General features: G+C 38.5%; 1 protein-coding gene across 1 annotated transcript; it reads left to right on the forward strand.

The window, feature by feature from the left end:
* The first annotated feature begins 702 nt into the window (after nucleotides 1–702).
* LOC131430586 (recombination repair protein 1) lies at nucleotides 703–15,706 on the forward strand. Its single transcript, XM_058595670.1, has 6 exons — nucleotides 703–968; nucleotides 1,072–1,674; nucleotides 1,739–1,897; nucleotides 1,958–2,035; nucleotides 3,104–3,199; nucleotides 14,499–15,706. The coding sequence occupies exons 2-6, from the start codon at nucleotides 1,095–1,097 to the stop codon at nucleotides 15,443–15,445; spliced, it is 1,860 nt and encodes a 619-aa protein (XP_058451653.1). The 5' UTR covers nucleotides 703–968; nucleotides 1,072–1,094; the 3' UTR covers nucleotides 15,446–15,706.
* Nucleotides 15,707–16,411: the final 705 nt, after the last annotated feature.

The following is a 16,411-nucleotide window of genomic DNA, read 5'->3' on the forward strand; positions in this document are numbered from 1 at the left end:
GCTAATGATGGCAGGTGCGTCACGGTTGTGGGACGAACGTTTAGTCTCGAGAATAATATGCAGCGGAAGATGATGTCGAACAGATTTGACAAGAGGAAATGTTGCAGCATTGATCCTGGGTGCGACGTCAGATTTGCTGGAAAAGCAGAGGTCGAGTATTCGGCCGTTCTCATTGACGACATTATTCAACTGCCGTAACAAATTAAAATTGTACCCGTCGAGCAGAGTGCTGACCCCAACATGGAATGTTGATGATCGGGGTCAGCAAAGGAAATTCCGTCACACCAATTTAAGCCGGGAAAGTTAAAATCACCAACAATCATGATTTCGTCAATGGGAAACGCTTGAGCAGACGAAATTTCGTTCAACGACTCAATGTGTGCATTAATGTGTTAATTACATTATATTACCTATTGCGGAAGGGTTTTTCAAGATATTACGACATTTGGTGGAAAGTTTTACCAAGTGGGCCAAAATGAAATCAATTCTAAAGTTGGCCAAAATACATCTGTTACCCTATAAATTTAAAGAGAAAAGCTCGGCAATGAGCAATTTCTACTAAAAAAAGATTTTCAGTGTAGTCTGTTCAAAAAGCATGATTTGCACTCATTTAACTGTTATATGAGCGTAGCTCACTCGTAGCACAGTTGCCATTCTTCAGGCAGTTGGCAGCTGTCATTGCGGGTTCTCGTTTGCTTCTTTTGTTGAACGCGCCTTTTCTTTCCCACCCGGCATCTGGAAGAAAGAAGCAAAAATCGCAGCACTCTGATCAGACTTACAGACGAAACAAAGGCCTTTGCTCCGTTAAGCCGTGCTATTTGTGAAATCCATTAGTGCTATTAGTGCGACAGTATCTAATTATTCTGTTTCTGAAGCGTTTTCCACTTAAAACGCACTAGTGGTTTCGGGAGCATCCTTACAAATCAGCAATTTTTCGTGAATCAAATTTGGCGTGTTCTCGAAAAAAGGTAAGCAAAGATGGATACGTTTTGCACCCCGCGGCGGAGCCCCAACATGGAAAACCGAAAGACGCGGTATTTTTCATTACGTGCTTGTATTTACTTATTCTAGAAACACCAATTAATACGAAAAAAATGGAAGCAAAGGCAAAACGTGGTCGTCCTGGTAGGAAAGCAGTTGAGCCCGAAGAAATCTCGGCTGAAGTAAACAACGCTGAAATGGAAGCTGTGAAAAATGGTGGTAGTAAGAAGAAAGCAACAGCCAAATCTGCAAAAAGCGGCAAGGAAACTGTGGTTCCGGAACCGGCCGATATAATCGAAGATAAGAAAAAAGTGGGACGTAAAGGAAAAGCAGCTGTTCCGGTGGTGGCGGAAGAAGATCCATTAGCAGAGGCAGCACAAGTGGCATCAGAAGAACCAGCCAAAGGCCGAAAGGGACGAAAACCAGCCAGTACTAAAGAAGAACCTGCGGCGGAGCCACTAGCAAAGAAAGGTCGCGGTAAAAAGGCCGCCGATGTAAAGGAACCAGAGGAAGAAATAGCGGTCCCGTCGAAAAAAGGAAAAGCGACAGTCGAAAACGGAACTACTTCACCTGTGAAAGGTAAAGGTCGAGGAAAGGTTTCTTCGAAAGATGCTATCGAATCAGAACCAGTGTCCGAAGTTGTAGCGGCACCAGCTAAGCGTGGACGTGGCAAAGCGAAGGCTGAAGTAATAGGTAATTTTCGGTAAAATCGTTTGAAGGTTTGCTATTTAAGTTGATGGTTTCATATGCGATTTAGAGGAAGAAACGGCACAATCACCAGTGAAAAAGTCAAAACCGGCAGCAAAGGAGCCCACACCGAAAAAGGCAAGTCCGAAAAAGACAGCTCCGGAAGCCGTAAGCGAAGAACCCAAGGCAGCAGGACGAGGGCGCAAGAAGGCTCCTGCAGTCGAAGAAAGTAGGTTTATTTAGATATTTGTAATGATCACTCGCGTGATTTGTTTATTTTTCAATGCAGAACCAGCATCTCCTGCAAAGTCGCCGGCAGCACCGGCCAAACGAGGACGCGGCAAAAAGGCAGTGGCCGAACCTGAGGGTAACTAAATCTAGACGACCTTTGGACCCCTTCCCGACAAACAGTGCCCCCTTTTCTCCCTGTGTCACGTCACTCGTGTGGGGGAAAAATAATGACTTTATATTCGTTCTTATATTTCCTTATCAATTCTATTATTAGTTCGACAATTATCAACCGACGGAACGGTCGGTTTCTTTTTCCTTCTAACTACAAGTTTGTTAAGTTCAGCTTTTGTTTGATCAGTATTGTCTCGTCGAGCATAGTCCCATTTTTCAAGTGCCAAAGCATAGCGAAATGCTGCAGCTACCAAAAAAATGCATCATAGTATACCAGTTACCTTTCCGTTCGATCTGCTATGAAGATTGCCACTAGATTCTCTGTCATATTAAAATAGTTTTTAAGAGGATGAGAGAAAACATTACTCCTCCAATCCACAATGCAGTAGCTAACGAGAAACAATACTAACCTACCAAAACCAAAATACGCACTTTTGAAGGTTTTAACACTATAATTGAAGTAACGTCGCTATACAAATTTTATTCAATAAAGATAGAAGTAATTCTGTGAACATGAACTAGTTTAGATTGTGTTAGTTTCTTTTTTTCATCGCTACCGAATTAAATTTGAAATTTGTCTAACGATAATCTATCACCGGAGAGTTCAAAACCGTCATAAAACCATAAGACCAATTCGTTTGCAAACAAAAACCGTGAAAGATCGCCAGGTTAGTGAAATTTGTCCTAAATTATTGTATTGTGTGTTATTTATTGTGTACTTTGTTGACTTGTCGTATACTATTGTCGTGTTTCGAACGCTCCTGAATGCTTCCCTTACTTTACTTACTGCCCGTGCACGGTGAAGGGAAATTGTTCCTTACCCTAGCTAGCAACAAACAAAGGTTCCAAAACATAACCCGGTACATGGAATTTCACTAATCTGCTTCTTTCTCCTGCATGCCCACTCATCTAAAACTTATTTTTTCTGTAATGTTGAGAATTTCAATTTTTTCTTACGTAGTTTTATGTTTATCTGTAGAATGTAACTTTACTATATGATATTTATCGATGTAATTTTTATCTTTCAACTCAGTCAACGGTCAACAACTGGAGGCTAAAATTACGAAGCGAAATACCACCAAACGGGTTTCCGGAGGGAAGGATGATGATACTGCACCCGTGAACGGAGGTGAGTTGAAAAGGTTAAATACCAACAATTCATGGAATTTCGCCGCGTGACAATTGCGTTAAACACCTAATTTGATAGATTTTGCTTGAAGCTCATATTCAAACAGAAAAGTGCAATTCAAGTCTTACAAGTGTCGAATCTGTTACCGTTAGTCCATGGTAAATTCAGTCACTATGTAGCCAACATCAGTTTCGATGGTATTTGTTTAGGCATTCGCGTTGCATGTCCAGTTCATAGTAGTCGATTATCGAGATTACGCTTCCAATTCCTGATTGGCTTCCCGACTGCCATTTGAGATACAATATTCTTTCTACTACTCACAAAGTTTGAAATTTTTAAACATTAGCTTTGATGGATTACCATTTAGGTTTTATGGAGCTAATTTGATTTTCGGATGCAAAATGTAACAGTTTTTTTTTCCTGCAAGGTTAAAATGGAAGGTTAATTCTAGATCGCTATCAAGCAAACATTATATTATTCATTTAGGGGTTAGCCAAATTTTGTGCTAGGGCACAAAACCGTTTTTTATTATTTTTACGTTTCGTCTTTGACTCATCAATGCCGAGCAGTTCAAATTGAACTGCTTAGTGTTAAACTCGGCAGTTTAATTTGAACCGCTAAGCAGACGTAAAGTTTCTGCTACTTACTGAACACTTTTTGTTTTGCAACGGAGTTCAATGTCTTTTCTGACATGCCGAACGGAAACGTGTTTTCGACTATTTTTGGCCGATGCAGGTTTGGTCATTTAGGGGTTAGCCAAATTTTGTGCCTATATGTCTTACGATGGCACAGCCACTATCATACAAGCACCCGATGCCAGGGAATCACACTCGTCTCGGTAAATATTGCATGGAAAACATCCTGGGAAGTACGGCAAGAAGATTATGGCAGTATCCACTGCTCCATTTGGTTGAAAGTTGACAGTAACATTCCCGTGGAAAAACACAAAAAAAGATCAACAAATCAAAGGTAGTCGATCTCCTCAGTTCAATTCGACCCCAATTTCTTTACTCCCCGAATGAAATGGTCGAAATCTTCAACGACGCAGTAGAAAAATCTTCTTACATAATTTCAAACTGAAAAGACTATAACGCGAACAAAACACGAACCAATTTTAGAGAAGTGCAAAAAACGAGAGCCACCTTAAAAAAAATGGTGCGCAAGGAAAAACGTCGCTACGTCGCAGATCTCATCTCGAGAGTGGACGAAAATACCCCAACCAAACAGTTATGGAACAAAGTGAAGGGCATCGACACCTCTCTGTCAGGGTCAACCAAAAAGACTGGTCTGATTTTCTATGAAAAAGGATTGGATTTCATGAATCATTATTTCCAGGGAGAAAGAACAAAAATGTAAAGATGCCTAGGGCCTCTACACAAGACACCCTTGAAGGATATGAAATGGTCCTCAAAGATGAAGAGATTTCAAAAACACTCGCAAGAACAAAAACCTTTTTTTGCTCCTGGCAAAAATAAAATTTATGACATTTTAAACAACTCCCGTATACAATGCAACTGAAAATATCAGAAATGATTAGCAGAGTTTTCGTCTCTGAAGTCATATCACCTAGTTGGAGGACCCTACCATTAATGAAAACGAATACAAAAAAACTGAACATAGTAGACTAGTGTGGCAAAAACTTTTTGAGGAAGTAAACGGAACCAAGTATAAGGACCACAAACGTATATATACAGATGCCTCGAAGACGCCCAGAGGAACTGCATGGGCTATATATGACGAAGGAGATCGTTCAGTAATCGCGGAGAGCATCAACAACAACTATTCTATTATGAATGCAGAATTGCAAGCTATAGCCAAGGCAATTGAACACGCAAAAATGAAAAACTATGGAAAGACAGAGGGACGTTAAAAATCCAGTGGATCCCCAGCCACACCGGCATTCAAGGAAACGAAATAGCTGATCAAGCGGCAGTCTCTAAAACGTATGACAAACAAACGAAACATATTGGTATTACACTCGGTGATGCACTCGCTCTAAGCCAGAAGAAGATCTGGTATGATTGGTCGGAAGTGTACAAGGCACTATCAAAAACTAAAGGACGATGGCACCACGAAATACTCAAAACACCTGAAAGGAAAATATGGTTCAAGGATCTGTCACTAATGAATAATCAAATAAAAATTTTAAACAGTAATCGCTTTGGACATACCTTGACGAGAGAAAGAAGGGCGTTGTGGCGCCTCGAAGATGATGATTGCTGCGAAATCTGCTTAGAACGAGAAGACCTAAAACATGCACTCTACATCAGCCCAGAATACAACAACACTAGAGCCAAATAAACAGTATTAGAACACATGAAACCACTAGAAACAGTTTTCCTAGAAAATTGCGAAGAAAGCATGAAACAAATCTGCAATTTCATAAAGGACATCAAACTACAAGTATAACAACAAATGATAATTTGACATACAACCAAATAATAACGGTACAAAACCGAACAAAAGACGGCAGAGGCGAGATGGATCAACCATGATTTTAGCCAGTCTGTTTACTCCAGACAACACAAAGGAAAAAAAATTGTGCTAGGGCACATAACCGTTTTTATTATTTTTACGTTTCGTCTTTGACTCATCAGTGCAGAGCAGTTCAAATTGAACTGCTTAGTGCTAAACTCGGAAGTTTAATTTGAAACGCTAAGCAGACGTAAAGTTTCTGCTACTTACAGAACACTTCTTGTTTTGCAACGGAGTTCAATGTCTTTTCTGACGTGCCGAACGAAAACGTGTTATTATTATTACGGTATTACTTCACCGGCTTGAGACTAAAGTTTTACCCACTTTATATCCGGGCATTGTCTGATCATATGTCAAGTTTTTTTGTCGTGAATACGACATACTTTACTATGGGGCGCCTTTTCAAAATTTACCCTCTGAGAGAGTGATAAGTTTTTGATCGTAAATATCTCTTGTTGTATCTAACGAATCAACATAATTTTTGTTACATGCCATCGGAAATGTGATCACAATTTTATGATAACATTTTCAGTTGGGTGACATAATCTCAAATAATTCAAAATTAAACTTTTCTGAAATGTTTAGTATAAACGAGTATCAAAGAGGATTCATATGGCGCGTTTGCCTTTCTCGTATTTTGAAATCTCATAGCTCAGTGATCTGTGAAAGGATTTATATAATCTAACTACTGATAGAATCGAAATTTTTCAACTCAAGCGTGTATAGCAACACCATCGAAGTATTTCAATAGTACACTATTGAAAAACCTGTCTCATTTGACCCATGTCAACACCAGCCAATCAGAACGCGTTCTGAGGAAGAGAACAAAATATCTGCTGCTGTACAACAAATCGCTCGAGAAAAATGTTTCGAACAGTGCTTTATATAGTAGTGAGTTCCACAATTTGGTCCTTCTGAAAGGCTGGAATAAATCCCGTACAGCATCCTGATAGTTTCTTTCAATAAAGTGCAAATCCAAAATGAAATAATCGACATTAAAATTCTGTATGCGGCTATTTTTATAGCCGTTAGGACCGCCCATTAGTGAAAAAGCTACAAACGAAATCACGTAAAAAGAAAGCTCCTAACAAAAATTGGATCAGTTTTAATTCTATCGCCACTGCGAGCAGATGTATTGTGTGTCGTTTGCAAAGCTAGTTTCGCTTCCGACAAAAGCGATTACGTCACAGCTGCCAGTCGTTTGCATTGGTGAAAAAACAACGAAAAGAGGACAACGGTGGAGAGCATCACACAAAATCAGCCGTTCTAATGGCTCTAAAAGTTCTAAAGAACTATTAGGATTTCTTGCTCGCAAATCGAAGGTAACTATCCTCAGTTTAATGCAAATCTAGAACAGTTTGATTAGATTTGTGCACTTTGTGTGAAAAAGGGAAATGCTTGCATAATTCATACATTTGGTCAGTTCAACTGGCAGAACGATTTCCACGGATTGGAGATTTAAATTTTTATTTTATCAGCCCTTTGTTCAGTTTGCTTTTTTGTTGGGCAATGCTTCAAAAGTTGGATTTTGAAAAAAGCCCGGCAAATTTATGAGTATGAGGAAGAAAATTGCGTTTTTGGAAAAATGTAGTGGATTTCGTTTAATTCCTTCTTGCTGCAAAGTAAAAATAGGAAATTCTGTTCCAAAAAACATTCAAAACAAACATTTTCAATGAAATTTTGAAAGTAAAAATGCATTCTAAACGTGAAAACTTTAGAATGCTATAATCTTTATTTAAAATTAGCCCAAAACCCCCTTGGTTTTTTTGACTTTCTTAAGTAAAGTAAAATTTGTATAGGAATGAGAGTCCCAACGGAAACGGAAAAGAAATTTGAGAATTTACGTTCCATACAGTCTAAAGACCGACCCCCAAAATCTTCCATACAAATTCTGGATGACTTCTTGGTCAATCGTTCATATCAGATTTTCACCGACGAACAAAAAGAGCTTCTTCCTAAATTAAATCTCGACCAAGTTATTATAGGCGTAGAAACGGGTTTCAATAACTGTAATCTACCCTTTTCACAAATTATTGACGTCAGAACGATTGCAGCTGAAGTCATTGAAAACGTTCCAATAAAAGAACAACATTTAAAAGGGAAAGTATTAATGAAAGAGTGGCGGGAAAAGCCTGTATTTTATATAAAGGCCGATAAGTGAAATACAGTGGTTATTATGGACAAAAAAGATTACGATGATCAAATAATCCATGAAATTGATAACGGCTCTTATAGAAAACAAAGAACCGACCCTCTTCCAGACATTCTTAACACTCAAACGCTCGGGTTGGGATTTTCATCGATTTTTTTCTCAAAAATTTGTAACTACTGAATAAATTGACCGATCTTGATGCATTTGGTGCCAGAAAAACCGGGTATTCTTTAATTTCATTCTGCCCTAATCGGTGTTGATATGGTCCAAAAACTCCGGTGTTATTCCAGATAGCCTTGGGGTAAATCGGTTTTGCCATTTGGGGTATTCTATCTAAAAAAACTAAAAATGTATATGGGAACAGTTCTGGAACAATCTGAAATGTGCAAGATTTACTAAAACGCATCAATTTGAATAAACTAATCATTTGGCCAACCATTCCAGAGGGTACTGGAATCGGTTACAAAATTTCTGAAAGACTTTTTTGAAAAGACGCAAAAATGTTATCAGGAAAAACAAATTCTATGTTAGAATACGAAATAATCCGGGATAGTATCATTGATCAACCCAGCGAATTAATGTTTTCTTTATTGGAAGATTATAATCGGTTTTAAACGCTACACCTACACCAACCATATCAGTATCGCACCCACGTACAACAGTTCAGCCTGGAGTTAGATGACGGAAGTCAGTGGCATCCATCGGAATTCGAATTCAACTCATCACTCTTAATCACAAACGCTTTCATAAAAGGTTCTTTTCAGAGCCACCATTACTTTAATATAAAGAACTATACTGGTTATTTCATAATATTTGTGTTTCAGAATGTTAAATGTAACTAATCTGTACTTTAGTTTAGGTGCATCGTTTCAAATTCTACATACAATTTTAAACAAATGATCAACTAATTGATATTCGGAAGTGTTAAGGAACATGTCAGTTGATTTCGTATCCACGACATCCAGTTATGTCTCTGACATTATCCACCCGCCTTTTTCTCTAAATCGTCGATTCATTACAGCAATTTGAAAAACCTTCAAATTCGAGCGTATGCCATCTATTTTTTTCGTCTCCTCATCTGTTGTGCTTGGTATATAAGGGAAGTCTGTGTTTTTTTAATTTCTAGAACAAATTATATAAGTTTTGATAGTTGGATTACTTTACATTATATGCTCTTACAGAACTTCAATACATACTTACTTACATCAGAAATCATTCTAACAATGGGAATGATCTTACTGAGAGTATATTTTTTTCATTTATACATTTCTTTGGTTGCTAGATAGAATGGGCGCTTTTGGTTTCACTGGCTGCTCTTTGATTGACTATTAGAGTGGGCTGTTTACTTTAAGCTAGTATCGACCATGAAAATATCGATACCACGCGATACCACTTTGAACGGTATCGATCCTAAAAATCTGAAGTATCGATACCTTGAAGTATCGCAGTATCGATATCCATCCCTACTCGCTCGTTGCGAAAATCCAAACTACTCGCACGCAAATTAATTAATGTGACTTAACTAACTGTTACTAATGTAATGAATACAAAATAAATCGAACTAACAATGCTTTATATTCGCTTAACCTTTCAATTTACAAAAAGGAAACCTCAACTCCTTCGGCATGATACTGTACCTTGCCGCGGTCCGAGGGCTTTTTTACTAAAGCAGTATCGCAGTGGGAGTATCACACGGTAGTTTGTGAGTTTTGTAAATAGTTTTTACCTTTTTTTATATATATAAAAAATAGGTATAGAATTCGCTCAAAATTTCGAAAAGTTTTCCGAGGCCCGGAGGGCCGAATGTCATATACCAATCGATTCAGCTCGACGAACTGAGCAAATGTCTGTGTGTGTGTGTCTGTATGTGTGTTGTCAACTAAGAGGTCGAGATCTCAGAGATGGCTGGACCGATTTTGATCAAACTAGTCGCAAATGAAAGGTCTCCCCGTCACCCAGAACGCTATTGAATGGTTTTGAGATCGGATGTTTACTTTTTGAGTTATACGAAGTTTTATGTCTAAATTTTCAGTTTTTTGACAGTATCTGTCACATTTGACCTTGAAAACAGAATATGTTTCCAGACTTAGATTTCGCTCGCTAATACCTATCCAACAAGCCATAGATTGTTAAAATCCGTCCATTTTTAACGGAGATATCGATATTTTTGTGTAAGCCTTATTCCAGTAGAAGGAATTTTGAGCGCTGTATGAAAAAGCAATACTTGGGAGCAACATAAAACACGATTTTTTATACTGTTACATACATTTGTTTCTAAGTACCCAAAAGACTGTGTACAGCATGATATTTTGCCTCGGACCGATTTTAGCACGGTTTGTTTTTGGAAACATAATCGTTCGAATATGACATATGTAAACCAGATGATACCAGCATTATCGAGTTGGGAGTAATTCCATAATTATATTGATTTAAACTATTTACAGCAATAAATGCTGGAAGAACATGACTTCCTTATACCATACGACTCAGTTCGTCGAGATCAGCAAATGCGTGTGTGACAAATAATTTTACTCAATTTTCTCGGAGATGGTTAAACCGTTTTCTACAAACTCAGATTCATATGAAAAGTCGTATACTCCCAAACAAGGTTCCTGAATTACGTTTGGATCCGACTTCTGATTGCGGAACCACAGGATGATATGTGAAACGAAATTAAAATAATGCAATTAATTGTTCTCGTAGATGGCTGAACCGATCTAAGATTCAAATGAAATCTAAGAATCATCTATGATTCAAATGAGAGGTCTTAAAATCCTATAAAACCTCTTACTTTTTAGTCAGATCCGACTTCTGGTTTAGAAAATGCAGGGTGATTAGTATAAAAATGTCCATTTCACATAAATTAATCAGGTTTATCGGGTTTGCAGATTTGGATAGTCGATTACCAAATAAATTTATTTCAGTTTGAGCGGTATTCGTTTTTGGATTCGGAATGTACCCCCAAATTTTAATTCGCACTACAATTTCTCAAAGATGTCTACACACTCCTCAGGTGAATTTAACTGATTTCGGCTACACCGATTTTAGAATTCCGGTTCCAGTATCGAATCGATTCTCAAAGCTCAATCATTTTCTCAAAAAAGACCAAATCGAACTTCAAAAACAAATATTACAGGACTTAAGGTCCCATACAAAATTGGTGAATTTTATCCGATTCTGGAATTACAGATGATGAGTTTATAAATTTCATGTAAATTGTTTGGCGTAATAATTTATGGCCATTCGAATTATTTTGGGCTATGCTAATTCCTGAATACCGGCTCTGGAAGTACCATAAATAATTACGAAAAACTCTAAAGTGGAACTTACTTCGACATCTCATGGAATGTTCAATAGATTGTCACACGTTAAGATTGAAATTCGATATGTTTTGCAGTTTCGGTATTACAGGGTAATGAGTGATTAAAATCTCAATTTGCCGTTTAAAACGACGATAATTAAAATAATGTCATGAGAACTAAAACACCTAAGAATATCCATGCAAAAACACATGCGTATTGATAAAAAAAAGGTATCATCTCACTGCTAGGTGGATTAATCACGTTTTTCTTTATTTTAGAGGCTTTTGATGAAATCTCAAATATTTATTTAATAATATTTAATCAGAAAAAAATTATCTTACTTCCTTAATATGAAAATGGAAAAATTTCAAAAACGTAGGGGGGAGGCATTTTATATCATGAAAAAAGTATGTTCCAAGTTTGAAAAGAATCGGTTCAGTAGATTTTGCAGGATCGTGTTCACGGACTTCGAAAAATTGGTTTTCAGAAAAACGCGTTTAATTTTTTTCTCTCGAAAAGTCAACTAGGAAATTTAGGCACACACAATAAAGCTTGCTTCAGATAGAATTGGAACAAAGACAATTGCCTATATTTCAGTTATTCATTATTGAATTCAAGATCTTTTTTATACGAATGTAGCGTTTTCTTCAAACTTTTAAGAAAAAATACGGATAAAATTATTCGTCACGATTTCGAAGGAATTCTCGAATTTTTCCTGCAATACGGCTCATTAGGCGGCGCACACCTTCTTCGTCTATCGTTTTAGCTATCTAATTCCACCAGGTCGTCATCTGATTGATGTCTTTGACAACCTTTCCCTTTGCCTTGAGTCTCCTCTTCATGATTGCCCAGTATTTCTTAATAGGGCGGAACTGGGGGCAGTTGAGTGGGTTAAGGTTTTTCGGAACAAACCCTTTCTCAGCATACCATTCTTGAACGATTTTGCTGTAATGACAGCTTGCCAAATCTGGCCAAAACATTACGGGATGGACGTGGGATCGAATGAACAGCAAAATTCGTTTCTGGAGATACTCTTTTTGGTATAGTTCCGATATCATTGTCCTATTTGTAACGATTTGCATAATTTATTGAAAGAAACTATCAATATGCTGTAGGGATTCGTTTCTAGCATTCAAAAGGACCAAATTGAGGAACTCACCACGATATTCACCACTTTTCGGAACATTTTTTTCGAACGATTTGTTGTACAGCAGTAGATATTCTGTTTTCTTCCTCAGAACGCATTCTGATTGGCTGGTGTTGACATGGGTTAAATCAAACAGGTTTTTCAATAGTGTACTATTGAAATACTTTAATGCTTTTGCTATACACGTTTAAGTTGAAAAATTTCGATTCTATTGGTAGTTATATTATATAAATCCTTTCACAGATCCCTGAGCTATGAGCTTTGAAAATATGAGCAAGGCAAACGCGCCTTATGGATTATCCTTTTTGATACTCGTTTATACCAAACATTTCAGAAAAGTTTCATTTTGAATTATTTGAGATTATGTCACACACACTTAATTTCGTTCGGTAAATCTTGCCTCTTTTGACGAGTTTTGAACAGCCGAACTACCGAATTTTTCCATTCTACTGATGTATCAGCACAAAAGAACATTTTTTGACAGCAGTACCTCAAGGTACCGCAGTGATAAAACGTGAATTTTACCGATGAAATCACCTACCGAGATTTGAACAGCTGATGTCGGTAATCCAATTTAAGTGTGCACAGCTGATAATTTTATCATAAAATTGTGATCATATTTCCGATGGCGTGTAGCAAAAATTATGTTGATTCGTTAGATACAACAAGAGATATTCACGATCAAAAACTTATTACTCTCTCAGAGGGCAAATTTTAAAAAGGCACCCCATAGTAAAGTAAGTTGTATTCACGACAAGAGACCGCATAACTCTGAAACTTCGCATAAAAAAGTCGCATAAAAAAACCGCATAAAAAAGACCTTAGTGTACTTGGTTTGTGGCTACCGCTCTCCATTTTCGATCACGCCCAATGATCGCCAGATCATGTTCTTCCTGGTCCACCCATCTTGCCAGCTGCGCTCCCCGCCTTCTTGTTCCAAACGGATTTGTGGCGAAAACCAGTTTATCAGGGTTGTTGTCCGGCATTCTTGCAACATGCCCTGCCCACCGTACTCTTCCGGCTTTGGCCACCTTCTGTATGCTGGGATCGCCGTAGAGTGCAGCGAACTTATGGTACATTCTTCGCCACCACACACCGTTCTCCTGCACACCGCCGAAGATCGTCCTTAGTTCACGTCGCTCGGAACTCCAAGTGCTTGCAGATCCTCCTCGAGCATGATCCATGCTTCGTGTCCGTAGAGGATCGTCGGTCATATGAGCAGAGCAGTCAAATTCCTCAGCTAATTCGACATGCCTTTAACCAAAGACATCATATTAACAAGATATCCAGCTCTCGCGTTTCCCGAGCAAATTATTGGCAACATCCTTTTTTGCGAGCATGGCGCCCTCAAGCGAGTCCGCATAGAATCTCGTACATAGAAGTAGGGGAGAGAAATGTCAAATTCGTGCGCGTCAAAATAGCAGCACTGCACATCCATACAATTGACATGTTATGTTGAATGTGATGCCGTGCGATGGCGTTGCTGAACTGAAGATTTAGTTCGCTCCAAGCTGACAGAATCTGCTTTAACTGAATCCTAAAGGCTCCAATCCACGCTCAGTTCTACGGACAGTTCTTCGTAAATCTTAGTCGAAACGGTATTGTGCTCGATTAAAAGATACGAAATTTAAAAAAAATCAACGATTTCTAACTGGATTCGATTCAGGCGCAACAACCAATTTCTAGTCATGATCGGTTCTTGCACTTGAATCGGAATCCTTTTGGAAATCGTACTGAATTTATTTTAAAATTACGGATCTTTTAATCGGACAAAATTCTGTTCTCAGATTGACGAACAAATTGAATGTGTATCGAGGCGCTTTAACGCTCGAGTTGGACGTCTGTTCTCTGTGGTTCTACTACCGAAACCTTTCAAGTTGCAATGTTGACTTATCAGCAGCTGTACTATGCATATGCGAAAATGCTAATAGAGAAAAAAAATTCTTCAAACAGGTTCTCCCGGTTTGCAGACTTTTTGACTTGCCTACGTAGACGCGTATGTCAACTTCTTTGAATATCGAATCAAAACATACAATTTCGTACTAGACCAGCTCGATCTAGCAATTATCAGTGACAAAATTCGAAAGATTCGAATTCCAACGACCGACGATGTCCGGTCGCAAAAGAACTTTGTTGCAGAAATTCCGTGAATGTAAGCATTTGTATGGGGCTGGTGCTGATTGTCTTAATTGAACCTTCTTTTTTTCGTTTCCCCTATTCCAGTAACCCAACGCCGAAAGAAGAAAGCGGAAGAACCACTGGAGCACGATGAAGAAGCGAAACCGAGTGCAGTCGAACCGAAAGCGAAGAAATCGAAATCTGAAAAGAAACCTGCCGCCCCAAAGATGAACAAATCGGCAAATGACTTCTCCAAGATAAACTTTGAACTGCTGGGTAAGAATTCCAACTATAAAATTGCCAGTTGGAATGTGGCTGGTCTTCGGGGGTTAGTCGAGAAGGGTGCATTCGAGTACGTAGAGCATGAAAAACCCGACATATTCTGCGTGCAGGAAACCAAATGTACCGAAGAGCAGCTACCGGATGCGGCACGTCACATCAAGGGCTACCATCCGTACTGGCTCTGCAAACCAGGCGGTTATGCCGGAGTTGCTATCTACTCCAAGAAAATGCCGATCAATGTTTACTACGGATTATGTGATGAAGAGCAGGATGTTGACGGTCGGCTGCTGACAGCTGAGTACGAGAAATTCTATCTGGTTTGTGTGTATGTTCCTAACGCGGGAAGGAAATTGGTCACCTTGCCGAAGCGGTTACGATGGGACGAAAAGTTCCAACAGTATCTTAAAGATTTAGACTCCAAGAAGCCGGTAATCGTGTGTGGCGATATGAACGTTGCACACGAAGAAATCGATTTGACTAATCCCAAGACCAACAAGAAGAATGCAGGTTTTACCCAGGAAGAAAGAGATGGTATGACTAAGCTACTGTCGTTGGGCTTCGTCGACACGTTCCGGCAACTGTATCCGGATCAGAAAGGCGCCTACACATTCTGGTCTTACATGGGTAATGCACGATCGAAAAATGTTGGATGGCGGCTAGATTATTTTATCATCTCGGAACGCTTGAACAGCAGAGTGGTCGATAACGTGATTCGTTCGGAGGTGTACGGCAGCGATCACTGCCCGATTACACTATTTTTGAACATCTAAACTGAACTAAGTATTCGTTGGTGACAGAACTTGTATTATCCTGACCGTCTTGATTTGTTGTGTGCTGGTGTGTTGACATATTACTCAGGCTAGCAACCAATAGTTTATCCATTAGTTTTCCTAATTCACGAGTTCGTTTTTGTAATAAGTTATAATTAAGTTGTTTTTTGAACTTATGCTCAGTACAACAGACGAAAAGCATTTAAAACCAATAAATTACAGAAAACATGTTCAATAAAAATGGTACCGATTAAATTTGAATTTTGAATGTTTCTGTAAGTTTTCATCCATGTAGTTCCAGGATTCACAAGTTTTGAATGTTCATTTAAGAATGAAAAGTTTTGACCACCTCTTTTCCAATTGACGGATACCATCATAAAAAAATATTCGCCTCTCAGTAGCGGCCCTTACACGGGAATTATTTTTGTCATTTTTAATGATGACTAAGTAATGATGTATTTGAAATTTGATAGAAAACTCGTTATTACTGCACCATACACGTTCAATAAAATGATATTATTTCTTAGTAAAGACATTTTTAATGACTCGTGTAAGGGCCGCTATTATCCATTCATTGAGCCATTTTCGTACACCCTCGAAAAGTTGGAGTGTTGCTTAGTCAGTACGTGTTTCGTCGATGAAAAGAGGTGGACAATTAGAAGGGTCCAGATATGGTGAATATAACGGGTGCGGTACAAGTTCCCATAGAGCGTAGAAATTGTTTTTCAAACCACTTTGGCTCTATGTTGAGGAGCGTGGCTGCATGCCGCAGAATTACTGTGTCTTCGAGTCCATTTTCCCTTCTGATACTGAAAACATCGCCACGATTCGTCTTCTTCCGTAATAATATAATTGATGGAGTCAAGAATCAAAAATTAATTCGGTAAATTCAGAATCCTGTGTAAATTTCAAATTTGCTATACGTTGAAAACACTACTGCCACCTACTCGACTGTTCGCCGCGATT

This window comes from Malaya genurostris, chromosome 2, assembly GCF_030247185.1.
Source record: "Malaya genurostris strain Urasoe2022 chromosome 2, Malgen_1.1, whole genome shotgun sequence".
NCBI lineage: Eukaryota > Metazoa > Arthropoda > Insecta > Diptera > Culicidae > Malaya > Malaya genurostris.

Bases quoted from the DNA above. Each gene is read 5' to 3' on its own strand.
- LOC131430586 (XM_058595670.1), top strand. From the start codon at position 1,095: ATGGAAGCAAAGGCAAAACGTGGTCGTCCTGGTAGGAAAGCAGTTGAG. The intron at 1,675-1,738 runs GTAATTTTCGGT...TATGCGATTTAG, and splicing joins AGCGAAGGCTGAAGTAATAG to AGGAAGAAACGGCACAATCA. The intron at 2,036-3,103 runs GTAACTAAATCT...CTTTCAACTCAG, and splicing joins GGCAGTGGCCGAACCTGAGG to TCAACGGTCAACAACTGGAG.